Genomic DNA, 27,932 nt, shown 5'->3' with positions numbered 1-27,932 from the left:
AGATGGCGGCCCGAGACTGCAATAATTAATTTTGCTCATTAACTCTTGTGCTATCCTAGGCACTTTAACATTGGGAGTTGGGTAATCTACACCCCACAAGACAGTGCGCTGAACCTTTTTTTGTCAATCATTTGTGATCTTCACTGGCATCCATGGAAACATCTTGTATTTCATATTTATAGCTTTTTCATTAATCTTTTACCCTTCAGACATGGACATCTGTGAAGCATACACATTTTTTACTATCAGTGCCTAAAACAAACCTGAAAGTATTTTTTAAATTTTTTTTGGTTATATGAAAAACTCTGGGCTGCACGGTGGCGCAGTGGTTAGCGCTCTTGCCTCAGTCCCGGCTGGGGGACCTAAAACAGAACAACAATGGGGGACCTTTCTGTGTGGAGTTTGCATGTTCTTCCCATGAATGTGTGGGTTTTCTTCGGGGACTCCGACTTCCTCCCACCGTCCAAAAACATGCTTCATAGCTTAATTGTTCACTCCAAATTGTCCATAGGTGTGAATGGGTGTGGGATATGTGTGATCCTGCGACAGACTGGCGACCTGTCCAGGGTGTTCTCTGCCTTTGCCCATAAGTGGCCCCGTGACCCCGAAAGGAATAAAGCAGAAAAGAATGAATAAATGAATGAAAAACTCCAATGTAGTTTCTGGCGTACTAACACAACCCTTAAGATACTTTAGAAATATAGAAGATGTTCTGTTTTGTATTCTGGCAGATTTTTATTTATTTATTATTTCTTTAAGGGACAATGTATGCAACGAACAGTGTGGAGTTCTCTAAAAATAGTGAGACACCTAGGCTAATTTCCATCCTCTGTCCCATTCTGACCATGGCCAGCCACCAAGCGACTATAGATAAAATAAAATAAAGTAAAAAAGTACGTTAGTAACATTAAATTGCATTAAATAAAATGACATAAAATTAACATAACTTAAATTACATATAAACAGTTTAAAATACATAGTTCCCCAAAGTACACATCAACAAAATCGCCAAAATCAGAAAAATACTATGACAACTGTGACCACTTCCTCCCAATGATTTATTTTGACTTTTGTTTATCAAACAGTTTTCTTGCATTGTCCCTAAAGTTAGCTGTGAGTGCAAGTTTGGTTTTCCAGCAGCCATGTTCTTAATTGTTTTGAGAACGATGGAAGTGTGGAGAGCTGTCGAATGCTTTCTGGGATTGTGTTCCAGGTTTGAGAGGCTCGAAAAGAGAAAACAGTCTGTCCAAAGCTGCATTTTCTGGAAGGAATAATGCATTTTGTAATTAGTAAATGTGAGATGTGTTCAGTGTTCACTTCTGGTCTTCAAAAAAGATCTAACTTTCATACAGTCTCAGTCGAAAACATCCTGCTCTTTGACCTAAAAAAGGTTCAGTAAATTTGTACTACATGTTGGGATACTTTTGCAAACAGTTACAATTAAAGTATATTCACCATTTAGAATATCCAAAGAGAAATTTTGTAGAAACATGATCTCTTTTTTTTTTTATTAGAAAACTGATAAAAACACAAAACTGCAGTGCACATTAAAGAGCATTTGAACAAATAATGAAAACATTTGATCACGTTGCAGTCTTTTTTTTTACATGATTCATTAATACAAATGTGATAAAATTGCAGTCTTTTCACCCATAAGTCAGAGCCAACTCATGAAGAATTACACCAGACTCATAAATAAAAAAAACTATTAAAGAAAAAGAATGGAAACTCCATTGTGACTTAACATAATGACTGACAGGTGTAGGGTAAAAGCAAGAGAACTCAGCTGAAGATGAAGTTGACTGTTAGCTGCTAAACAAATGGATTCAAATCATTTGTAAAGTGTGTTTAACATTGAAGGAAGGTAGAACCTCCTTTTCAGAATCATGTTGAGTATGGTAATCACAAAGAATCACACTGGTATGCATGAGACCAGTGTCATACTTTGTTAAGATCCTCTCATCCCATTTGACCCACATTGCGCGGTTGGAGGTCCTCCAGTCTGCCCACTGTCTCCAGCAGAACTGCCTCCTGGTTGATGATTAAATGATTTTTGGCGATGGAGCCGCGCGCAGCTGCTCGCGCTCCTCTCCCCCTCCATGCTCCTTTTCATCATCACCGTGACAGACAGAAGAGCGAAGCAGTCATTCCAGGACGTTCCTCCGGCGCACCGCGTTCTCAGTGACCAGCGTGTCACCTGCGTCTGAGCTTCTTCACCTTCAGGCCAGGTTGGTTTTTCACTCAACCCTTCAATGCGTTTTTTTTAACTGCAGCTACACGTTTTCTTCTCGGCGCCGCTCCGCGTCCCTCGACTGTTCAGCCGACTGACTTTAACGTGCTGATGCTTCCCAACCCGGTGCTCCGACTCCACCTTGGGATCCCATTTTTCTGCAGCGTCGCATCCACTCAGCAGAGTCGTGCATGGAGCCCGCGGGCGCAGTGTTGCCCCCCGGGTCAAATGCGCGCGCGCAGTGTCAGCCCGGGGGTCAAATGGTCGCGCTTTGTGTCAGCCTGCGGGTCAAATGCGCGCGCGCAGTGTCAGCCCGCGGGTCAAATGGTCGCGCGCAGTGTCAGCCCGCGGGTCAAATGGTCGCGCGCAGTGTCAGCCCGCATGTCAAATGGTCGCGCGCAGTGTCAGCCCGCGGGTCAAATGGTCGTGCGCAGTGTCAGCCCGCGGGTCAAATGCGCGCGCGCAGTGTCAGCCCTCGGGTCAAATGGTCGCGCGCAGTGTCAGCCCGCGGGTCAAATGGTCGCGCGCAGTGTCAGCCTGCGGGTCAAATGGTCGCACGCAGTGTCAGCCCGCGGGTCAAATGGTCGTGCGCAGTGTCAGCCCGCGGGTCAAATGGTCGTGCGCAGTGTCAGCCCGCGGGTCAAATGCGCGCGCGCAGTGTCAGCCCGCAGGTCAAATGGTCGCGCGCAGTGTCAGCCCGCATGTCAAATGGTCGTGCGCAGTGTTAGCCCGCGGGTCAAACGGTCGCGGGCAGTGTCAGCCCTCGGGTCAAATGCGCGCGCGCAGTGTCAGCCCGCGGGTCAAATGGTCGCGCGCAGTGTCAGCCCTCGGGTCAAATGCGCGCGCGTAGTGTCAGCGTGCGGGTCAAATGGTCGTGCGCAGTGTCAGCCCACAGGTCAAATGCTCGGGCGCAGAGTCAGCGCGGAAGCTCGTCAAATTATGGCGTGAAACCGCGACGGGGATCAGCAGGTGAACTCACCTCAATACAGGTTTCTGTCTATATTCATCCTTTTAAACTTAACTGATACATTTCTAAACTGAATAAGTATATCACCAGGCTCGGCACTAAAGCTGGACTTTGGTCCACATGTAGTCACGGGTCATTAAAACAAGAGCAGGTTTAGGGTAAAACATCTCAGAACTATGGGTCTTGTTTGGTGCTGGATTTTAGCAGATTTTAGCATCAGAATGGATCCTGATAGAAGAGAGTGCCTTAGCATGGATCAGTGTATGAATCAAAATGGTCAAACATTAAAAAAAGAAAAATACAAAATTAATCAAGAAGAGAAAAAAGAAGCTCTGATGATGATTTGCAGTTTAAACAACAAAGGTATAAAATTGGCTCGCAGCTGATTAGTAATTTACTATGGATTCAAAAAATATAGGCTTATTGAGGATTTGAATAAACATCCTAACAGTTACTAAATGATTTTTCAGACTTCCTGAAATCTGTGTCGAGATTTTTCCTTCAATTGTGAAAAAATGTCAAATATCTTTAAAAAAAAACTTTACTAAGCGCTGGTACTGCACATAAACCAAAGACAAAACATGCTCCGCTTGAAATGAATCTTTCAATGAATCTTTCAATGAAGTGTGTTGTTGTTCATATGAAGTATGGAAGCGATTCTGTAGCATAATTAAAATAAAAGTCGAAATCAGAAATGCTTTTTCATTTTCAAAATGAAGCTGCATCAAATTACTCAAAATTAAAATGAAAAAGCAATCCTTCAAAATCCTTTTTCATTTTCTTCTTCCACACCGCTTATTCTGTCACTTATTAAAATGATAAAGAAAATGGTATTTGACATTTCAAAAAGTTTCAAAAAGTTCTCTGATAAATGTGTTGCAAAAGTCATTTAGAAATGTGTAATTTGACAATTAGAATGGATTAACAGAAATGCTTTATCATTTTCAAAATGAAGCTGCATCAAATGACTCAAAATTAAAATGAAAAATCAATACTTCAAAATGCTTTTTCATTTCTACTTAAAAAGGATTTTAAACAGCTTCTCAGGACAACTTAAAAGCATTCCCGCCTTCTGTGGACGCACCCCGGTTTGTCAAAATCCCCCCCCCGGGAAAAGCTTTTTTTCTTCAGACCGGCAGCTGCCTTCGCATAGCGGAACGCAAAGCCCCGCGACCCGAAGCTCCCGATCGCCAAAGGCGGAAGTGCTGTTACTATCTGAGAAACCATGATATGAATTTGTGATTCCAGTGGTGTCCAGAAAAAAATAAATGATGATGTAATTCCCACATATTTACATCAAAGATGCTCATTGCCCGTTCTAAGTTTTAAGTACCTCCACGGCTTTAGGTAAGTTTTAAGCACATATTAGCCTAATGCTAACCCCTCGTCCAACCAGCAAATGTTTAGCATGCCAAAATCTGCTATAGCTGTTGGCTCCAGCTGTCATCGAACAGCAAAACCAGCGCAAAGCTGCAGGAGACTGTCTTCTAAATGTGCTTTTATTACTGTTATGCTTATGCCGCTAACACAAAGCTGCACTGCATGTGTCTCTTAGCAGCTGGACACACAGAGATAGCACTGACGTCATCGCCCCGCCTCCCCTCTGGAAATGATTATTCGAATTGAATATTGCGGCGATGTTTGCAGGGTGGATGTGAAAATGAAAATGCAATCCCCTCTTTGCATTTTCGTTTTAATTATGAAACAGAAAATGCGGTTTTAAAGTATAAAATGAAAAAGCATTTTGAAGTATTGGTTTTTCAATTTAATTTTGAGTCATTTGATGCAGCTTCATTATAAAAATGAAAAAGCATTTCTGTTAATCCATTTTAATTGTCCAATTAGACATTTCTAAATGAATTTTGCTACACATTTACCAGAGAACTTTTTTAAAATCAAATGTCAAATACTATTTTCATTATCATTTTAATTAAGTGACAGAATAAACGGTGTTGAAGAAGAAAATGAAAAAGCATTTTGATGGATTGCTTTTTCATTTTAATTCTGAGTCAAAAAATGCAGCTTCATTTTGAAAATGAAAAAGCATTTCTGGTTTTGACTTTTATTTTTAATTATGCTACAGAATCGCTTCCATAATGAAGTAAGTCAAAGCAGTGAAATTAATTTGAAGGACAGCACAGACAAAACTATTCTGAGCTACTAAAAACTTGTTTGTGCTTCAAAATCAGTAAAATTCCAAAAGTTTTAAAATAACAAAAATGTTGAAATTACATTTGGGGTTTTTATTACCTTTGAAAGAAGTAAAACTGGGGGGAATTCACTGGCACCAAACCAAAGTTTTGTTTGACACATGGCGGGAAAAGCAGGAAGAACTTGTTTTACTGAATCCCTTAGAGATGTCATGTTGTCTAACATTTGTTAAAAATAACAAAAAAAAATAACAAAAATTGTGCGCTTTAACAACATTTTTTTCACAAAGAGAAATGTCATCCTTCATGATGTCAGACCTGCATATGTTGGAATGTGAAGCTGCAGTCTTTTGACCTCTTAGCTTTGCAGTCAAAAACTACAAATTACTTTAAAGTGAGAAACAGTCAAAACTCACCCATCACCTGTTCTGCTGGATGGAGGCCACTCTGCCATATAAGCTTCCTCTGAGGAACAAAGTGAAGAATGAAGCAGGAGTTATAAGTCCTAACATGAATGATCCCAGAGTGTCATTTGTCTGTGGTCTTAGACAAAGGCCAGGTAGATTCCACTGTTGAAGGAGAAAAGGTGCAGATCTGGTCAGTGAAAGCTGTAGCTTCTGTTGTTCACTTAAAAACAATTCTGTTTTTTACATGGAATCTCTTTAAAGGCATAGGTTTACCTATAAAAAGACTGCACTAGTCCCAACAGGTAAAATACATTTCCCCTCATTTACTGTGAAAGACTTAAGGCCCGTTCACACCGGGACGAATTTCGCCGGCGATTTTTGCCGACGTTTAACGCCTCGTGACTAAACAAAGGGCACCAATGAGAGTGTGCACACCGACGCGAAAAAACGACACGCGTCAAAGCGTCAAAAAAAAAAAAACGCCTCGGGTTCGTTTTTTTTTTTCGACGCGTCGCGTCGAAATCTATTCGACCAATGAGAATGGCGCTATTGCACACGTGTCTGGAGCTTCTGAAGTTACAGTAAAACACAACTTGGGGGCGCTCAAACACAAAACTGCCTTGCTGAGCACACATACCAGCGAAGAAGATAGACGCCAAGTAGCGTCTACACTGCCGCGAAGAAATAATGACGGACATTCTAAAATATCCCCGAACCAAGCACCAGTTGGAGCAACTGGTGCTTGAAATATTCATGTTTTCTTTGTATTATTCTCACAAGCGCGTAAATACTTGCTCTCTTCTTCTGAGTGAAAAGTGACTTTAAGAAGCGTAAAGTTGCGCAGCGCCACCTTGTGTACAGGAGTATTTCTGTTTACATTAAGCGCCATCTAATGTCAGGGAAGGAAATTGCATGTTCGCTCGGCTCATCGTCAGCGAAAATCGCCTGGGTGTGAACACAAAAAACGTGTCGAAAAATGCTGGCGAATAACGCCTGGCGAATATTCGTCCCGGTGTGTACGGGCCTTTAATCTGTAATTTAAATGATTTGGAGTTGAAGAGATTAAAGTCTGCTGATGGATGTTAGGGCGAAATTGTGCAGGGGCCGTTGTACTGTGCAGACCCACCACGATCTGAATGGATGCGTCTCCGTTTAGCATCTGCCAGTGTGTCCTGCGTCTGTCAGCAGCAAACACAGGAGCTGTAACTGGCACACCCTCCAAAGCGGAAACAGTTTGAAAAATGATAGGCATGCACAGGCCTTGGAGCCTGTCTGCTGGCCCTCATGATGCACGCTCCCCTAAAACACATCCAGGGAGCATGCTGGGATTTGCCTATGGCAAACAGCGGCAGTGTGAGGCGTGAAGCGTGTTTCTGTCAGTGTGTGAGGTTGCGGTGAATGATGAATCGAGATGGCATGGTGACATCACACGTCAGTCCAGGCGAGTTTTTCCAAAGGCGCCTGTCCTCAAATTATCCCCTCTGTCTCCATTATTTCAGCACCTCTCAGCAGCTCTGTTCTCTTCCAGAAGCCACAGAGCCGAAGCTGCAGCTGAGCTGCTGGCATGCACAGAGAAACGCCTCCTACATTTCAACATGACAACTTCCTCCCTTTATACTTCACCAAATGCAAAAGACTAAATGGCAAACGATAATTTATTTTTTTCCAGTTTTAGCTATTTCAGTTCAGAATTATTTTAAAGCCTTTGCTTAACAAATTGTGAAAGTCACAAGTTCCACTGTGCGAGAATCCCCCTCAGCCAAACAATCAACAAGACTGGCTATGGATACCGACTCAGAAATGGGGCCAGCTTCAGTCACCTTCTCTACATGGATGACATCAAGCTATATTCTAAGAGCGAACGCGACATTGACTCCCTGATCCTCACCACCAGGATCTACAGTACTGAAAATGGGATGTCATTCAAGCTCGAGAAATTCAATCGAATGGTTTCACAGAGAGACAAGGTAGTCAACAGGAGGGGTCTCACTCCCAGAAGGAACAATTGCAGACATTGAGGACAGTTACAAGTACCTTGGAATTCCACAGATAAATGGCAACCTGGAACAGGCAACAAGGAAAGCTGCAACAGCCAAATACCTCCAACGAGTGAGACAAGTCCTGAGAAGTCAGCTCAATGGCAAAAACTAGACCTGGGCAATAAACAGCTACGCACTGCCAGTTATCAGATACCCTGCAGGAATAATAAGATGGCTTAAAGAAGAGATACAGATCACAGATGTTAAGACACGAAAGCTCCACACCATACATGGAGGGTTCCATCTGAAATCCAGCACCCTGAGACTGTATGCTAGCCGCAAGAAAGGAGGCCAAGGACTAGTGAGCAATAGTGACCATGGAAGCCACTATCCAGGATGAAACATCCAAGATGCATGAAGATGCACCAATTTCAAGGCCCCAACTGACAGCGTGCTTAGTGAATGTCTCAGGCAACATAGAGCAAGAGATGCATTGCTGTAGAACAGATCCTTGTTGGAGGACAATAACCGGACTATAACTGAAGTGGCTGACATCAACAAATCCTGGCCTACAGGACAGCACTGAATTACTCATCCTGGCAGCTCAGGAACAACCCCTGAGCACTAGAATGATAGAGGCTCAGATCTACCACAACATACAAGACCCAAGGTGTAGGTTGTGCAAAGAGGTGCCTGAAACAATCCAGCACATAACTGCAGGGTGTAATATGCTGGCAGGAAAAGCATACATGGAGCGCCACAATCAAGTGGCTGGAATAATATACAGGAACATGTGTGCAAAATATGAACTGGAAACCCCAATGTCAAAATGGGAAACACTGCAGAAAGTGGTAGAGAATGAGAGAGCAAAGATCCTGTGGGACTTCCAGATCCAGACTGATAGGATGGTAATAGCGAACCAACCAGACATAGTAATGGTGGACAAAGAACAGAGGAAAGCAGTTGGGATAGATGTGGCAGTGCCAAGCGATGGAAACATCCGGAAGAAGGAACATGAGAAACTGGAGAAATACCAGGGACTCAGAAAAAAAATGGAGAAAGCATGGAAAGTGAAAGTGGTGCCTGTGGTAATTGAAGCTCTTGGGGCTCTAACCCCCAAGCTGGAGGAGTGGCGACAGCAGATCTCTGGAAAGATCTCCGACATCTCAGTCAAGAAAAGCGCAGTGCTAGGAACAGCTAAGATACTGCGCAGGACTGTCAAGCTCCCTGCCCTCTGGTAGAGGACCCGAGCTTGGGTGAGAAACCAACCACGGAGATTGAGGGGGGCGTTTTTAATATATATTAAAATAATGTGTAGGAGGAACTGAAGTCCCTGGTTCAAAGCCAAATTTTCAGGTATTCTTTAGAGACAAAACACATCTTAAGACTCCACAGCTGCTAAATCCTCGGCCTCAGGTGATTTTCAAAGAGGAACAGCATGTGCCAAACTTAGAGATTTGGGGCCTCATTTATAAAACTTTGCGTAGGATTTGCGTCAGAAGTGGCGTACGGATGAAACATAGGACGTGCGTACGCACAGAAATATTCAGATTTATAAAACCGTGCGCACGCACATCCTACGCATCTTTCCCTTAATAAATCACAACCAATTCTAAATGCAGCGCAGCTTTTGCGGCTTTATGACACGCCCATAGTTGCCCATAAATAGTCCGTGAAACGCCCACAAATGAATATTCATTGATTGCGAAACCATGGCACACACCGAGAGGAAATGAAAAAAATGTGAAGTAGAATTTATCGTTGGCGAGGTGGAATAGAGGAGAAAAGTGTTGTTTTGAGGGCACAGTGTGGGCATTACTAATGCCTAAGCCACGTGAGTGGCAGACGCCGTTAATGCTGTAGCCTCACAACCTCGGACCGTGGCTGAAATAAAAAAGAAATGGTCGGACATCAAAGTCGAGGCAAAAAAACGTCTGGCGCTGCATCGCCAGAGTGTGTCTGCCACGGGGGGGGACCGGAGGGGGAACCGGAGCTGACCCATCTTGATGAGAGACAAGCGGCAAGAATTGGGGAATCCCTTAGTGGAGTGGTGACTGAGGCGCAGGGGGACGCCGACCCGCCAAATGCACCGGGTGACACACCCCCAAAAGCCCGCAGAGGAAGTCGGAACCGGCTCATAAGCCACTCGTCCTCGTTTGCAAGCAAGTCTTCTTGCTGTCTAAAGATGCGCTCACTCCGAATTCTTCCATTTGCCACATCTATAAGAGTGCAAGATCAGCCATTGTGCGTCATTACGCATTGTGATGGAGCATTTTATTTCCATCTATTTAATTGCATCTGACAAGCTACAGATGTCGGTAATAATCAACGTGGAAATGGGAAATTGTTCAGCGCAAATGTAATTTCTTGTTGCTTTCTGAATGGTTGAGACATACGCCATACATTATTTTATCAAAAATAAAACAAACTAAAGGCATATGCATGAATACCATAATTCTGTAGCTTATGAAGAAATGTTTTACTATGTAAACAACTTTCCCCAGTAGACAATTAATGCATCTCTCTCTATCTATCCATCTGTCTGTCTGATTGCACCTATATCTGCTCCGCCAGACGGACACATTGACGGGAATATCAGTTTTGTACATTATTTCGTTCTGTTAAATATATTATTTATGAGGATGAATTGCACAACATGCCAATATTGCGGAACATATTTCACTTTTCTTTTTGCAAATAAGTGTTCATTTGAATTTCTGTTGTAATTTTCGTTTGATTTTTTTTTTGTTTGTTTCACTGCTGATCGAGCAAACGGGTGTTCGTGTAGGCTGTTAACTGTAAGACTTGCTTTGTGAAGTCTTCATGTTATTTATGAGAGGCAGTATTGTCATTTTCACTTTCACGTGTTTCTTCCGTCTGCCGACGGTGTCGCCATTTCTCATTTCACCCGTTTTTGTGCGTACGCCTGGATCAGAGCTTGCGTGAAGGACCGCACATTTTCCCGTCAAGTTTGCTTTTTATAAATCTCAACTATTGCGTAGAGAGTGGCGTACGCCTTCTTTTGTGCGTATGCAACGTTTATAAATGAGGCCCCTGGTCCCTAATGGTCAAAATTACAGTGTTACCTCAAAGCTTGGGATCCCAGTAATTAAGTCCATGGCTATGTGGGACCACAGTCAAGAGGCTGAAGAAGGGGGAACTCTTCACACATACAAATGTTGAAGAGACAAAAGTTCTAATGCCAGAGGACCTTTTGGGCCACCAAAATTGTTGAGCCAATAAGAAGGCAGTTTGAGTCACTCCTTGCGGCAGGTCAGGTTTGTTTTAATACCTAGTATGGACGCAGGTTAGAGGAAATGAACAAACAGCCAGCTAAGGCAGCCAGTGGAAATGGCAAGGTTGTGAGCACTGCAACCATAACCTTACGTTCTAAAGCCAAGAGAGTTGTGGCTAGCACCAAGCCAGCAACAAAATCGTGGATTCCTCTTTAGAGTCCACAGCTACATCTTGCTGGAATTGGTGAGTCATTGTCAAGTGCCAGATTAGTAGAACAGGAAGAGCTTGAATTTTTCAGAAAATAGAGACCACTGTGCCTGCTAAGGGTTAGGTCTCGTTAGTCTCTGACTTTAAAAATAAAACAAGGAGGCGGTTAGAAATAGTGAAACTAATAGCCAAATGAGTCGATAAGAGGATTCTGGATTGTTCTTAGACCAGCTGCTTGTTGAACAGAGTTTGAGCACTTTGAGACTGCAGGAAACACTTTTTAGAAATGTAACATTGACAAATAAATGCAAGACACGGATGGACCTTTGGAAAGTTCTTGGAGGATTTAAACCTGACGAAGTCGCAGGTGCAAAGTCTTTTAACTCTGCTTCCGTATTTGTTTTTATTTATTTGATGTTGTTTTCCAGGGTGGCCATGCTGCAGAGTTGACTGGACTCTGACCTTAGGGGTCAGTTCTTGCTCTTCGCACCCATATGTGTCAAAGTGACCTTTGGCCAAGACAATGAACCCCTCATTGCTCCCGGTGAACTGGCTAGTGCCATGCTTAGCAGCCCTGCTGGTGAATAGGATTGTGATTATGGAAAACTTTAGTGTTTGAAGAAGGTGATAAAAGAGCTGTGTAAGTGCATGCCATTTATGCTTTAACCATTGAGTGTTTTTAATATTATAGCTAATATAATTTTGTTGGGGCATTTTATGTCTCTGCATATTTTCTGGTTCTGCAGCCTTTCCGTACTTCACACAACATTTCTCCTGTCTGTGAAACGTGCCTTACTATTGACAACTTTTTCAAGTTCTTTTTTTTTTACCCTGTTGTTGTGACTTAACAATCATCTGAAATACCGCAGTGTTCCAAGTCAATGAGTCAAAATGACCAACAAGAAATGAATGATGGTTCCAACATTGCTTTGTTAAAAGTTTCTTTTTGAAATGTAAACACTGGACACATGCAGGATTCATTTGTCTCCTCTTAATGATGATGTTGTTCTCTCTTCAGTGTGGGGGCTCTTCAGAAAGGAAGAAGGAAGGATGCCCTATCGTCAGCTTACAGCCGCTCCAAGCTCAGCGAGGATTTGAGTTGTTCATCTACCAGAAGTTTTTCTGGCAAATGAAACTCTACGTACACCCTCATTAGCCATTGATTGACACCTTGTCCGGCTGCTCAGCTTTGGTCACACAAGCCATGGCCTTTACCCTGTCAGAGATCATGGCGGCGAGACGACAGCAGTCACAGGCTCAGTCACACCCTCAGAGAGGCAGCAGGATGGTTGTGGAAGTTGATGAGTACAGCACCAACCCCACTCAAGCCTTTACTTTCTACAATATCAACCAGGGACGCTTTCAGCCACCTCACGTGCACATGTGAGTAGTTGGATCCTGTTTTGTTTTTTTGGAAACCTTTTTCATCTTTTTTTTTTGGTTCAATCACTCCATTGCCTCCTAAAACTACATGTAACCCTCCACTAAGAATGAATATATATACAGTACAGACCAAAAGTTTAGACACACCTTCCCATTCAATTGAATGAGAAGATGTGTCCAAACTTTTGATATATATATATTTATATATATATATATATATATATATATATATATATATATATATATATATATATATATATATATATATATATATATATATATATATATATAAATAGAGTATATGTATTACTACAACACTGCAATATATAGTTTTGATTTGACTAAATCTGACAGATTACTGCAACACTGCATTTCTATTTTTATCAGTGAAAAACCAGGCAGGACAGCCAGATGTAATTGGGAGGCAGATACCAGAGAATCACTCTGTAGATGTAAAAATGGACCCGAAAGGCTAAAGTTTAAACGGAAAATAATCTCCTTACTAAAACCATCATCATGAGAAAAATTATGTTGCATAATCTATGGTGCTAAAACTACCATCTACACAGGAATGAAAGGCATATTCATCTTAAACACATTTATTTAAGTAGTTCTGTATTTATATGTTTTGATATATTAACATAGGTATATTTGATCTACTGCCGTGTTTAGTTATCCATAGTCTACTTTAGCTTTAGTCACATGCACTTGTGACAACCCCCCCCCCCCCCCCCACAGGAGGTTGACCCATGAAGGGTTGTTAACAGGAGCAGCAGGTTTTTAAAGGGAGCACAGTTGTGTTGTGCACTTCCCTTGAGGTTCTGAAGGAACATCGTGAAAATGGAACGTACTATTTCTGTATGTGTAGTAAGTGAAGTATTTGCAAGGATAATCTAAGTTGCACGCACTTATGATGTACAAGTGATGCTGTGGTACGATGCTCTTTGGCCACACTCTAGTTGTCAGTAAGGGCACACAGGCTCCTTACGGACCATGCAAGAAGGCTGCGTGCACAAGCTGTGTAGAGGATATGTGAGTGCCCTTAGGATGTCCACACAAACTACACCTTTTTTTGTCCTGTCCAGCAAATGAACACACAGATTGCAGCCATGTGCCTCATGTGATTGACAGCTAGCTTTTACAATTGGGGTTGCTTGTTACTCTTCAAGTGTGTAAATAATCCACTTTCAATCCAATCCCCTTTATTTATAGAGTACATTTCCCAAACAGTTTCCAAAGTGCTGTACAGAGATTAAAAATTATTAAAAATTATTAAACAAAATTAAAACAAGGAAAATACAACAATAAAATGAATAAGAATAAGATAAAAACACACAGATAAAAACACAGAGGACCACACAACTCACACAGTGTTAAAAGCAAGAAAATAAAAATGGGTTTTAAGACAAAAAAAAAATCACTCCACCGAGGGCACTGTTCTGACATGAGGAGGCAGAGCATTCCACACCTTAGGGCCAACAACGGAGAACCCTCTGTCTCCTCTAGTTTTCAGCCTCGTCATGGGCTCCACAAGCTGGAGCTGGCCCTCTGACCTTGGAGCACGTGCTGGTCTATAAATCTGAGTGAGGTCATAGAGGTATTTTGGGGACAGTCCAAGTAGAGCTTTAAAAATAAACAATACAATTTTAAAATTCATCCTAAAATTAACAGGAAGCCAGTGCAAGGACGTGTGATGTGCTCATATTTTTTGGTTCCTGTTAAAAAAGTTGTGCATTAGAGTTCTGGACTAACTGCAACAGGGAAAGTGCCTTGTGGGAAATCCCAGTGTTAAGTGCGTTGCAGTTGTCCAGTCATGAAGAAATAAAAGCATGCACGACCTGCTCGAAAAAATGAAAAGATAAAAAGGGTTTAACTTTAGACAAAAGTTGCAAATGATGAAAACTCGATTTAAAAATGCCATTTAATCTGTTTGTCAAATTTAAAATCGCTGTCCACGATGACGCCAAGGTTCATTATGTGAGGCCCACACATAATGCTAAAAGGGTCCCTGGGTCCAAACATCATGAACCCTGTATTTTTCTCGTTAGGTTTTAAAAAGTTGTGGGCCAACCAAACTCTGACGTCCCCCAGACAGTTAAATAAGGGTGTCAGGGGGCTGCTTCCATTGTTTTTAACAATACGCATGTAAAGTTGGCATTCATCTGCATAAAAAATTATATGCCAAGCAATGTTTCTAAAAAATTTCAGCTAAAGGAAGAAGGTTTAAAGAAAACAGCATAGGTCCTAAAATTGAACCCTGGGGAACTCCAGAGTCCCCCAGTCTAACTGTTAAGGACCGCCCCGCCCTGACAGGTAAAATTGAAACCAGTTTAGGGCAGTCCCCTTAACACCCACAAAATATTCAAGGCGGTTTAAAAGAGTTGTTTGATCCACCATGTCAAAGGCAGCAGTCAGGTCTAAAAGCAAAATAGCGGAATTACCAGAGTCTGTGGTTAAATAAAGATCATTAAAAACTTTCAAAAGAGCAGACTGTGCTATGAAATGCTTTGTAGCCTGAAGGAAAAGTGTCCAAAATCTCACTTGTATCCAAAAAAGGTTTCAGCTGTGCTGTAACACATTTTTCCAAAATTTTAGACACAAATGGTTGTTTTGAAATTGGTCGATAGTTAGCCAAGCATGTTGGATTCAGAGCCGTTTTTTTTAAGTAGGAGTTCAACAACAGCAATTATGCAGAAGGTAGGGACAAGACCTGAAGACAGGCTGCTATTAATGATATTCCTGACTGAAGAGCCAAGAGTTGCACAAACCTGTTTAAAAAAGCGAGATGGGACTGGATCTAAGGGAGAAGACAAGGCTTTTAATTTATTAACAGTCCCTGTCAGTTCTGACCATCACACCAACTTAAATTGGTTAAAAACAATAGAATCCTGCACCAGAGCAGATTTTGACAAAGAAGTGCATGATGAAATATTTGCCCGAAAAGCAGCTACCTTGATGTTGAAAAAGAATAAAAAACGTTCACACATATAATTTGTCATCTGTAGCGTGGAAGATGGAGTGGGGTTACACACAGAACCAATAGTTTTAAAAAGAATGTGGGGCTTGTTTACATTTTCTAAAACCAAGCTAGATAAATACTTTTTTTTTTTCCTTGAGGGCATCTTGATATTTCCTCCAACTGTCTTTAAGAATTTTATGCGAGACCTGCATGTGATCGTGTTTCCATTTGCGCTCTGCTCTACGGCACATACTGTACGCCGAGCATCTCGCATAATATCATTAATTCAAGGCTCCTGCCACCATTTCTAACGGGTGGCTTCTAATGGAGAAACGAAATCTAAAACTTTACTGTTTGTTGAAATAAAAAAATGTGTTAACTCTTCTGTGCACCTGACCTCATGAGACCAGTTGTGAGACTTTATGGATGTATTAAAGAGAGGAGGGAAAATAGCAGCAGTCTTAGTCCTAATGGAGCGACTAAGATGAAAGGGACCCGAGACTTTTACGTTGTGCTGCATGTTAAAAGTAAAGGTAACATGACTATGGTCCTAAAATACATTAGTACCCATTGAGACATTCTCCACCGGAAGACCATTTGATAACACAAGGTCCAAAGTGAGTGGGACCAGTGACATGCCGAGTTAAATTAAAAGCCTTGACTAAGTCTTGAATGTCTTTAACCCCTGGCGTTAAAGGGCAGCAAAGATGCATGTTCAGGTCCCCAACAACCAACAGTTTGTCATACTGAGTCAACATGTGAGCCAAACATTTCAAAAATTTACAAATAAAGTTCATGTTGGGCTTAGGTAATGGAAGCTAAACTTTATTCAGTTTTAGCTGCTCGGACAGGACGAGGGGGGAGGCGGGGGAGTTGCAGATGATTATACAAGATCATGGGATGAGTGTCAAACGTAACTTACATGTGTTGATGCTCATACATACACACACAATCTCTGTGCAGCACCCACAAACCTTTTTACAAGTCTTAAGCATATCTATACAAATTCACAGTATCTATAGAAGACTTCCGGCCGCACCTCCTACGGCAAACACAGACATGGATACATGGGATTGCACGTCTAATAAATAAACAAATAAAACATCCTCTAAGGTTGTGTTCAAACAGAGGGAATAAGTAGGTAACGTGAATGACTTGTGTGTTTCCTGATGTGTATTTGATCACATTTAATGCTCCAGTGAGAGCAGAGAGCAGTGACAGCAGCCCCCCCCCCCGACAGACAGATGCCCAGGAGCAACCACCCTCAGGCGTACTAGCTCACCATTGGAACAGAATAACAGAATGGGAGGTCACACCCCCCCTTAGCCCCCCAGCTGTGGGGTAAAAGGGGCAGAAAGCGCGCAGGGCAGGGGCCCTGACCATGCAGGGACCTGCTGCTCCTATCCCCAGTTGTCTCAGGCCCAGACCCAAGTCCCAACCACCCGAGATAAATGCTGGCGCCAGGTTGACAGATCTACACACACCTTCTCCCAAAATGTCCAGAACCACGTTGTTTCTAACATCAGGCTGCAGCAAGGAGTGGCACATATCACAGGCCCCTTGTAGAGTGCACAGGGTTTGGGGGGTTGAAAATAATAAAAATCTGTATGACTCGCCTGTGCCTTTCATATTTTGCCCCTACTCAGAGCAGCCACCATGAAGATTTTGTGCATATTGCACGGATGAAAACTGGTAATACTTGAATATACGGGGAAAAAGTAAGAAACGTTGTGAAATTTTCACAAATGTATCACGAATGAACCACAGTAAAACCATGGAAGAAGTACGGATAAACTCATGCTTAGTTGAATTTAAACAGAGGTCCAGTTTGACAGCACTCAATGTAAACTTTCATACTAATCTTTTTGTTTCATTGCAATGTGGCAGTTTCTGCTTTTGCTCTATGCTTTTGTTTGCTGTATACCCAGGTTTTCAGCTCTTCTCTTCTTTATCTGGGGTGTGGAGGAAGACATATAATCAGACTTGAAGGAAACCAAACTAAAGTGGGTTATCACCAGCGCCTTTATCCCCCAGAGATCCTGTAGAACAGGCTTCTTGGAACTCTCAAAGGACTCCTCTCTGCTCTGTTTCTACATCTGTGCTTTATTCTTTTTCTGTCTACGCACTTTTACCACCTGTAACAATTCATTTTTTTTCTCTCTCTGCCTTTTTAAGTCACCATCCTTTAGTAGTTTTGTACTCAGACCTCAAAAGCTGAACCATTACATTCTCCTGTCCTCTTACACTCAAATGTCTTTGCTCTTTTCTTACTCAGGGTGGACCCAATGCCTCATGACACACCAAAGCCACCAGGCTATACTCGCTTTGTGTGCGTTTCGGACACTCACTCCCGGACCGACGCCATCCAGATGCCGTATGGTGATGTGTTTATTCATGCTGGAGACTTCACAGAGCTGGGACTCCCTTCTGAGGTCAAGAAATTCAATGACTGGCTAGGTCAGTAAAGTCCTGTGTCTTTGCATCCACCAGCTCAGTGCCCTGATTCCCACCGTTATCTTTGTTTTTACTGGTTTTCAGTTCAACAGGGACATAAAACAAACAACATCATGGTGGTATATCATAAAGTAATCCAGGCATTAAAATAAAGTACAAAGCATTATTCACTTAAGTTTATCCAGCAAAGTAATAACCGGTTTCCTGCTAAAAGTCCTCAAAGCTAAATCAGGGTCAGGCAGGCAGGCAGGAGTCGATAACAGGCATAAGTTCATCAGAGGAGAGTCAGGGTGGTCAAAATTCAGATGAGGGTCAGGGCAGGCTGCAGGCAAACAGAGTCATGGTCAGGAGTGTTATGCCCTTTTTTAAGTCTAGGGAACCTAGAGGTGCATAACATAAAAAGTAAATGCTTTTGCCCTTTTTAAATTAACAACAAAACACCAAAAGATTTGTCTCCATAAAAATACAACACTTTTATTTAGGGGAAGGAGGGAGAGGATGATGAGTTTATTTAGCAGCCCTAGTGATTATTAGTGCAATGTTAAAGTCAGAGAAATGGGTCGTGATACGATTCATGATGTGAATTCTTATTGTTTCTTTCATTTTATTGTTATGAAAATGAGAATACCTGCAGCCTCAAACTTAGACATATGAGAGTTCAAGAAGTACAATTAATTAAGATGGGAAAACATTCAATTGAATTGGAGTAATATGACATTTATTTAGATAAATATGTAAATTTGAGTTGTAAAAAAAAAAAATTGAGTTGGATAGACGTAATAAATTAGGTTGAATAAATTTAACTCAATTACTTGTAACCAATTGAATTAATTCATTTCAGTTGTATAAGATACATATATATGTGTCACAATGAAAATAGAAATGAGATAGAAACTCACTTACTTTTTTGATGGACGTATAATCTTCATACGCCGTCATTAAAATCTCCGTCTCACTGAAGTATGGCGGTCTCTTTTTTTCTCCACGCGTTTCCATAGTGACTCCGGAAATCGGTGATCCGTTGAGAATGTCTTTATGTACTTGCTGTGCACGCGCATTAACCCAGGGTTACCAAATTTAGCGTAAATACGCTAACTCATCCGGTCTTTTGGAACCAACATACCCAGAGTAAGCAAGTTCAGGCGGACTTCAGCCAGAGTTCAGGGTTAAAGTCAGGGTACTTTAAACATGCTTTCTGGAATACCCCCAGCTTCACTTAAACATAACTACAAACAAAAGACTACAGAGAGTGGGCCTGGACACAAAACCACAAAGTGCAACAAAGTGCAACACACAACAAAACAGGTGGCGAAGAGGGCCAAGCTGCAGTGGAGACATGTTGCAGCCAAGCTCCATTCTCCCAGGCTGGAGGTCCCCATGATGCTTTTGAAGGCTGCCTCCATCAGCTTAGGTCCAAATGGAAGCCACACCCTTTCGAGCACCACACCTGAAAATAATCAGACACAAACAGACACACACACACAAAAATCCACAAAAACAACAAAGTCCCACTCTGATAGAAATACAAATACACAAAACACAGAATAAACAGAACAGACAAACCAAATACGGCCACAGCCGTAACAAGGAGACAGAAGATCAAGTCCAGACATAGTGCTTGGTAAAGAAGGCAGAGTGGCACAAACAATAATTCAGAGCTTAAAATGCTGTGGTTGATTCAGTGAGTGAGAGTCAGGTGTGCAGCATCCAGGAAGTGTGGTTAGAATTCTGGAGATGGTGCCTTCTAATGGCCAGAGGGGGAGACAGAGTTCTGACCTCTCACAGATACCCTTGTGCGTAATTGGAAACATTTCTGGGCATACATGAATATGAGCTGCCAAAGGCTCTAGAGCCAAGGCAAAAATAAAAGGGGAAATAGGGTCTCCATGACAGGTGCCTCTATGTAACTGAAGAAGCTCAGACGAATTATCATTGGTTACAACAGAGGCTGTTGGATCTTCTTCTTTCTCTTTCGGCTTTTCCCATCAGGGGTCGCCACAGCGAATCATCATCTTCCACCTCACTCTATCATGGACATCTTCTACCCTAACATTAGCCAACTTCATGTCCTCTGTTAAGACATCCATATATCTCCTCTTTGGCCGTCCTCTTGCCCTCCTGCCAGGCAGCTCCATCTCCAACATCCTTCTACCAATGTATCCACTGTCCCTCCTCTGAACATGTCCAAACCATCTCAGTCTGGCTTCTCTGACTTTGTCGCTAACACAGGCAACATGAGCCGTCCCTCTGATGTACTCGTTCCTTATCCTGTCTATCCTGGTCACTCCCAAGGAGAACCTCAACATCTTCATCTCCAATACCTCCATCTCAGCCTCTTGTCTCTGTCTCACTGCTACCGTCTCTAACCCATAGAGCAGAGCTGGTCTCACCACTGTCTTGTACACCTTTCCTTTGAGTCTTGCTGACACTTTTCTGTCACACAACACTCCTGACACTTTCCTCCACCCGCTCCAACCTGCCTGCACTCGCCTCTTCACCTCTTTTCCACACTCCCCATCACACTGAACTGTTGACCCCAAGTACTTAAACTCCTGCACCTTCTTCACCTCAGCCCCCTGTAACCTAACGCTTCTACCTTGATCCCTCTCGTTCAGACACATGTATTCTGTCTTACTACGACTGACCTTCATGCCTCTTCTTTCCAGAGCAAACCTCCACCTCTCTAGCTGTTCCTCCACCTGCTCTCTACTCTCACTGCAAATTACGATGTCATCCGCAAACATCATTGTCCAGGGAGATTCCTGTCTTACCTCGTCTGTCAGCCTGTCCATCAGCATAGCAAACAAAAAAGGACTCAAAGCTGATCCTTGGTGTAGTCCCACCTCCACCTTGAACTCCTCTGTCTGACCTACAGCACATCTCACCACCGTCATACTTCTCTCATACATGTCCTGAACTACTCTGACATACTTCTCTGCCACTCCAGACGACCTCATACAGTACCACAGCTCCTCCCTAGGCACCCTGTCATACGCCTTCTCTAAATCTACGAACACACAATGCAGCTCCTTCTGACCATCTCTGTACTTTTCCATCAACATTCTCAAAGCAAAAATGGCATCAGTGGTGCTCTTACGGGGCATGAAACCATACTGCTGCTCACAAATCTTCACCTTCTTCCTAAGCCTGGCTTCCACTACTCTTTCCCACAGCTTCATTGTGTGGCTCATCAACTTTATTCCTCTATAGTTGCTGCAGTTCTGCGTGTCACCCTTGTTCTTAAAGATCGGGACCAGAACGCTTCTCCTCCATTCCTCAGGCATCTTCTCACTCTCTAGAATCCTATTGAACAAACTCGTTAGAAATTCCACTGCTGTCTCTCCTAGGCACTTCCATACCTCCACAGGTAGGTCATCAGGACCAACGGCCTTTCCGCTCTTCATCCTTTTCAGAGCCTTTCTAACCTCATCCTTTCCAATCTCTGCTACTTCCTGCTCCACAACAACCACATCTTCCTCCCTTCTTTCCCTGTCATTTTCCTCGTTCATCAGCTCCTCAAAATACTCCTTCCATCTTTTCTGTACACTCTCCTGGGTTGTTAGCACCTTTCCATCTCTGTCCTTAATGACCCTTATCTGTTGCACGTCCTTCCCATCTGTGTCTCTCTGTCTGGCTAGCCTGTACAAGTCCTTCTCTCCTTCCTTTGTGTCTAACCTGTCATATAGCTCATCGTAAGCTTTCTGTTTGGCCTTTGCCACCTCTCTCTTCACTCTACGCTGCGCTTCCTTGTACTCCTGTCTACCTTCCTCAGTCCTTTCTACATCCCACTTCCTTTTAGCCAACCTCTTCCTCTGGACGCATTCCTGTACTTCCTCATTCCACCACCAAGTCTCTTTACCATCTTTCCTCTTTCCAGATGACACACCTAGCACCTTCCTACCTGTTTCCCTTATAATCTCTGCTGTAGTTTCCCAGTCATCTGGAAGTTCATCCTGACCACCCAGGACCTGTCTCAACTTCTGCCTAAATTCCTCACAAGTTTCTTCATTCTGTAGCTTCCACCACTTGGTCTTCTTTTCTGTTTTCCCTCTCTTCTTCTTCCTGACCTCCAGAGTCATCTTACACACCACCATGCGGTGCTGTCTGGCTACACTCTCTCCTACCACCACTTTGCAGTCATTAACCTCTCTCAAATGACCTCGTCTACACAGGATGTAGTCCACCTGAGTACTCCTACCTCCACTTCTGTATGTCACTCTATGTTCCTCTCTCTTCTGGAAGTAAGTGTTGACTACAGCCATTTCCATCCTCTTTCCAAAGTCCACCACCATCTGTCCCTCCAGATTCCTTTCCTTCACACCAAACCTGCCCATCACCTCCTCATCACCTCTGTTGCCCTCACCAACATGCCCATTAAAGTCTGCTCCAATAACAACTCTCTCTCCTCTGGGGATACTCTCGATGACCTCATCCAACTCACTCCAGAATCTCTCCTTCACTTCTAACTCACAGCCAACCTGTGGCGCATACCCACTGACTACATTCACCATCACCCCTTCAATTTCTAACTTTAGGCTCATCATCCTGTCTGAGACTCTTTTCACCTCTAGAACACTGTTTACAAACTCCCCCTTCAGAATCACTCCTACCCCATTTCTCTTCCTATCAACACCATGATAGAACAGTTTGTATCCTCCTCCAATACTACGTGCCTTGCTGCCCTTCCACCTTGTCTCCTGCACACACAGTACATCTACCTTCCTTCTCTCCATCATGTCTGCCAGCTCTCTGCCTTTCCCTGTCATTGTACCAACGTTAAGAGTCCCTATTCTCAAACCTATGTTCCTGCCTTTTCCCTTCTCTCTCTGGCCACGGACCCTTCTGCCTCCCCTCTTTCTTCGACCAACAGTAGTCAAATTTCCACCGACACCCTGTAGGTTAACAGCATCGGTGGCGGTCGTTGTTAACCCGGGCCTTGACCGATCCGGTATGTCTAAAGTGTTGTGGATGATTCGCATGGTTATTTTGGCAATTTTTACGCCGGATGCCCTTCCTGACGCAACCCTCTCTATTTATCCGGGCTTGGGACCGGCACAGAAGTAACTGGCTTGCAACCCCTGTGGCTAGATTCGGCTGTTGGATCCTTATACAAAATTCTAACCCTGATCGACCGCTTTTTCCGCATCTAAAGTCCTCACCACAGAATTACGTCTGTCTGAACTGTATATCGAATCGAATAGTCTACACATGTTAAAATAAATATATTGATGGGGAATAAACACAGTTCGATCAACATGTACAAGTTTTTCAATGTATTCCTTTAGACATTTTGATCATATATTTTTTTAATCTTTGTCTCAACTGCCAGAAGACAAATTGGTTGGTATACATTGGTATAAATTGGTATAAATTTGTACCTTTTTTAAAGGTACATTCTGGTACCATAGCACTATAAGGTACAATTTAGTCCACAGAGGTACATATTTGCCTTTGAAAGGTACATACTGAAAGGGTACAGATACGCACCTATATGAAAGGGTACAACATTTGTACCCTTGAGGGTACTGCCCCAGTGACAAGCCATTGTACCTCTAAAGGTACAAATTTTGCACATTTTTTCTGACAGTGTAAGATGACACCTGCAGGGGGTCACGATCTTTTTTTTTTAGAATTAATAAGATGAAACCATGATACAGAGAGCCTGGTACCTAGATGATTTGGAGTGATTGAAGATCTGGAGGATGAGCGGGGCCAGTAAGCTTTGTCAAGGTTGGCTCCAAACCACCAGGTCTAACTGCTTCATTATTAGAAACCTGACTAACAGCTGCTTTAACTTTATCCACTGTGATATCAGCTTCCAATTTTGCTGTTGCCTCATTGTCCAATTGGAAAAGGTTATATCCTGCGAGAAAATCTTCTATCTCGGTTTGACCAACTGTGCTCTTAGATTTGTAGAGATCATGGTAGACGTCCTTAAAGCATTTCTTTCTTTCTTGTGGAGCACAGACAATCTGACCATTTTTTTTATTTATTGACAAAATTGCTCATGAAGCCTGTGTTTTTCTCAGCATGCTAGGAAATGACCTCTGTGGTTTATCGCCCAAATAAAAAATCTGAATCTGAAAGCAGATATGTTTGTTAAGCAAAGAATTATACTCAGATTTAATTTTTGTAATATTACCTAAGAGTTCTGTTTATGGGGAAGCCTCATATGTTTGTTCAAGTTAGTGTTGATTCCAGATCTCCAAATTGCATCTCTCGAGCTCTACGTCTAGCTGGCATAAAAAAACAAACATGAGCCTTGATTACTGCCTCCATACCTTCCCAAAGGATTGAATCATTTACATCACCGTTATCGTTTTCTTTGATGTAGCCTACTATGTGCTCCTTTAGTTTCTCAGTGAAAGATAGGTCATTTAAAAGATTTGGGTTAAAGCACCAGTTGCTCTTAACAGCCACAAGTAATGAGGCAATGTTTAAGTCTACAGAAACTGGATCATGATCTGAAATTAAAATGGGATGGGATGCAATATCTTGCATGACTGAAATCAGTTTTAAGTCTAAGAAAATATAATCTATGCAGGAACATGAGCAGTGGGCGGGGAAAAAGGAGTATGTTCCCCCAGTAGGTGATAGAAGTTGCCAAGCGTCAACAACATTCATATTTGTTATGCGTTCTTAGCTAACTGACCAGATTGTGAAAGTTGTGATTGACTTGTTGAGTTCTGATCCAACTGAGTGTCGAGGACTAAGTTAATATCACCCATCATTATTATATTAGCTGGATCAACGTTAGGAATAATTTTAAAAAAATTTTTTGTAGAAATCTGGGCAATCAATTATTGGGCATTAAACATTCACAAGGGTTAAAGGATACCGAATTTAAAAGACCTGAAAGAAGTCAAAAAGTGTCCCTCTGGGTCCGAACAGTTGTACTTTGACAAAAAGGAATATTTTTTTAGACAAAATTGCCACACCTGTGGCTTTAGTCTTCTTAAAAAAGATTTTGTTGGGCTGCAAATGTTTTAAATTGGCAAGCACTTTGGCCCTTTTTACAGGATTCCCCAAACCTTTCACATTCCAGCTGACTAGCCTTAATAGAGATCTACCACCAGTGTGAAGCATTGCTCTTCTCTAAGTAGTTAACCATAAACACTACTGTAAAACACTGTACTTCAATAATACTTGATGATGAGGAGCTTAATGAAGATGGGATAGTAACAAGAGAGAAACTTGTAACCCCCCACCCCCACTTCCTCACTTACAAAGCAGATAGCTGCAGTGTGAGCGAATCCACCAGCCAGAGCTTCAGCAAATGAAGTCACAGGAAAGGCGAAAAATGAAAAAAAACAAAAAGCCGAACACTTCCGCTGTTGCCCCAGCCACGCTTCTCACCATCCTTCCTTACACTCCACTGCTTTTTTTTCACCCCCGCTGCATCTTCATCCTCCTCCAGTCTCTCTTTTCTACACCCATACATATTTATGATGTGGCAGTTCTGTTCCTTTCTTTCATTCCCTGCTGCTTTCTCTGTTTCTGTCACACATCACCTTATTTCTCTAAATAATAGAACTTTTCCAGGTTGTCCACAGAATTGGAGGATCTTCCCAATTTATTAGTTCGGTCAGGTCTCCTCCAGAACTTTTAACTTCTACAATTTATTTTTTTAAATGTAATTGTTGTCTTTGTTCCCTTTCTCAAACTTCCTTTAATTTCCAAATCTTTTTCAGTTATTTATTTTTGTGTGTGTGTGTAGAATTCGTTTTTTTGCTGCTCAGCACGTCACTGTTTTCATTCCCCAGCTTTTTATTTTTAGCATGGAGTGAGGCAGCTCCTGGGCTGCTGTCAGCTGCTCACAGAAAAATAAGAAAAGGGCTAAAACTGGTAACAGGTATTAGGGAAATTAAACAGGGTAAAAAGGTATTGAATAAAGCTGTAATGATTCATTTTTCACAAGAATTCAATTCATAGTTGGCATCAGTTCATTCTGAACAATGCGATTGACTGACTTCAAATGGATCCAGGACATCTTTAGCCAAAACTTCAACCAGTGTGACTTAGAGAGAAATACCTGGTTACTGAACAGTGCAGGTGAAGTTTTCCAGATTCCTTGGATTTCTTAAAGATAATCGAGTGTAAATGAAATATGTGTGCAAACAAAAAGTTAACAAGAATGAATGTCAAATGCACTCACATTTTGGGTCAGCCCACTGTTGTTTTTTCACATCCAAATAATTCAAAGGGAACATTATCAGAAAATTCTACCACACTACAACTACAAGATCTCAGCGAGAAGCAGCTTGTTTTGTTGTCATGAGTCATGCACTTCTTAGTTTTTACTTGGGATGGGTATCGAACCGAAACTCTGTGCCCTGCTTCTGCCAGTATCATATAAAAACGCAGATTGTGGTGCTTTGTAGCGGGCTGAGATAAGAATAAGTGAAGCACTGCAGCTCCGCAGCTAATGCATCAGCCAAAATGCTGTCTAAGGATGATGAAAATTGTCCATGATGGACTTCACTTTCCATTGCATCCTCCTCTTCTCACCCACCACAGTCACAGACTCTGGGGGAAATTCCAGAATGGAGCCGGATCTTAGTTTGTCGAGCCTTTTCCTGTTCCTGTCAGTGCATCAGACCCCAGCATCTCATTCCATAGAAGAAAGGCAGATGCAACAACACCATCATAAAAAATTCTCAAGAGTTCTGCAAACTCTAAAGGACTTCCCTTTTCTTAGCCTCTCCTGTAATCTCTGGTTGCTTCTCTGGCATTTTGTTGTTGCCAGGCAACAGTTGCTGATCATGTAAGCCAGGCTTGTCCAAAGTCCGGCCCGTTGGCCAAATGTGGCCTGCGGTCAAAATTCTACTGTCCCACGGGCTCCTGTCATAAAATCAATATCCTGAGGCTGCCAGAACTTTCTATGAACTGTATGTTCGATTTATTGACTGTGATTGGCTAAATGACGCTAAAAGTTGTTGTAAACAAGTAACATCAACCTGTAGTTACATGACCTTTTTGCACCTTAAGGAAGGAGAGTGGTTTCTGCCTCTAAATAAGAGAACCATTTTTGTTATTTCCCTGTTAACATGATATAGATCTGGAAGATTATAGTGAGCATTAGTGAATAACATGTAAACATTTAATATAATCCTAAATTTAATGTTGACAAAATATTGTTTTCTAGTCTGCCTTTTTTATTTCATTCCTGGTCTTTAAATATCAAATTCACAGTAAGTTTGATAATATGTCTTTAGATATATTTCTGTTTTGTGTGAAGAAATAAAAAGTGTCCCATCACAGAAACCATTTCATTTATATTTAATAGTATTATAAGGGTGTAATGAATGCAAGTCTGTTAATTGACCCTCGTACATTTTTGCCTCACCAAATCTGACCTTCTTTGCTAAAAGTATGGATGCCCCTGGTGTATCCCTTGTGCTATCCTAGGCATTTTAACATTGGGAGTTGGGTCATCTAGACCCACTAGACAGTGCGCTGAACCTTTTTTCTTCAATGATTTTTGATCCTTAGTGGTGTCCATGAATTACATGAAATCTTTCCACCTTTATCCACCTTTGTCATGGTAGGGAGAACATGTCAATATAAGGGTGGGGTCACCTAAGATAGCACAAGGGGTATATTACACCCCCGCAGACTGCTTCAAACCCAGAAAGTGGTGAAAAACAGCCAAAAAAGGAATAGCAGGCACGTCACTGCACTCTTTACTACGTCCTTGTCCATCAAAAAAAGGGTTAACAAGAGATTAACAAAACAAAACACAAAAACAAGGAAGCTAACATAGAGCTATAGTAAATGGCCTCCTACCTGGTAAACGGTTTAAACTTTTTTTCCCCTTCTGTTCCCCACTTGTGTTTACCCTGCAGTGATTGCTGCAGAATAAGAGCTTAATTAGTAGCTTTATCTTTTTCCTATTTTTAACATTGGGAAGCTTGACAGAATTCCAAGGGACTCATAAAGATGAGCAACCATTACCCATC

General features: G+C 42.2%; 1 protein-coding gene and 1 long non-coding RNA gene across 2 annotated transcripts in view; one reads left to right on the top strand and one right to left on the bottom strand.

Annotated features, from left to right (window-relative positions):
• The window catches only part of LOC144989353 (uncharacterized), a 166,464-nt gene that overhangs the window by 36,640 nt on the left and 101,892 nt on the right, over window positions 1–27,932 (bottom strand). The window lies entirely within an intron of this gene.
• Window positions 1,939–27,932, top strand: part of mpped1 (metallophosphoesterase domain containing 1) — an 87,743-nt gene continuing 61,749 nt past the window's right edge. Inside the window, exons 1-3 of the mRNA XM_011490983.4 lie at window positions 1,939–2,228; window positions 12,196–12,560; window positions 17,795–17,976. Coding sequence (XP_011489285.1) covers window positions 12,382–12,560; window positions 17,795–17,976 — 361 coding nt within the window. The 5' untranslated portion in view covers window positions 1,939–2,228; window positions 12,196–12,381. The remainder of the gene's footprint in view (window positions 2,229–12,195; window positions 12,561–17,794; window positions 17,977–27,932) is intronic.

Source organism: Oryzias latipes, chromosome 23, assembly GCF_053564925.1.
Source record: "Oryzias latipes strain Hd-rR chromosome 23, Olatipes_Hd-rR_3.1".
Classification (NCBI taxonomy): Eukaryota; Metazoa; Chordata; class Actinopteri; order Beloniformes; family Adrianichthyidae; genus Oryzias; species Oryzias latipes.
The sequence above is the reverse complement of the archived record's forward strand: the minus strand, read 5'-3'. Positions and strand labels throughout refer to the sequence as shown.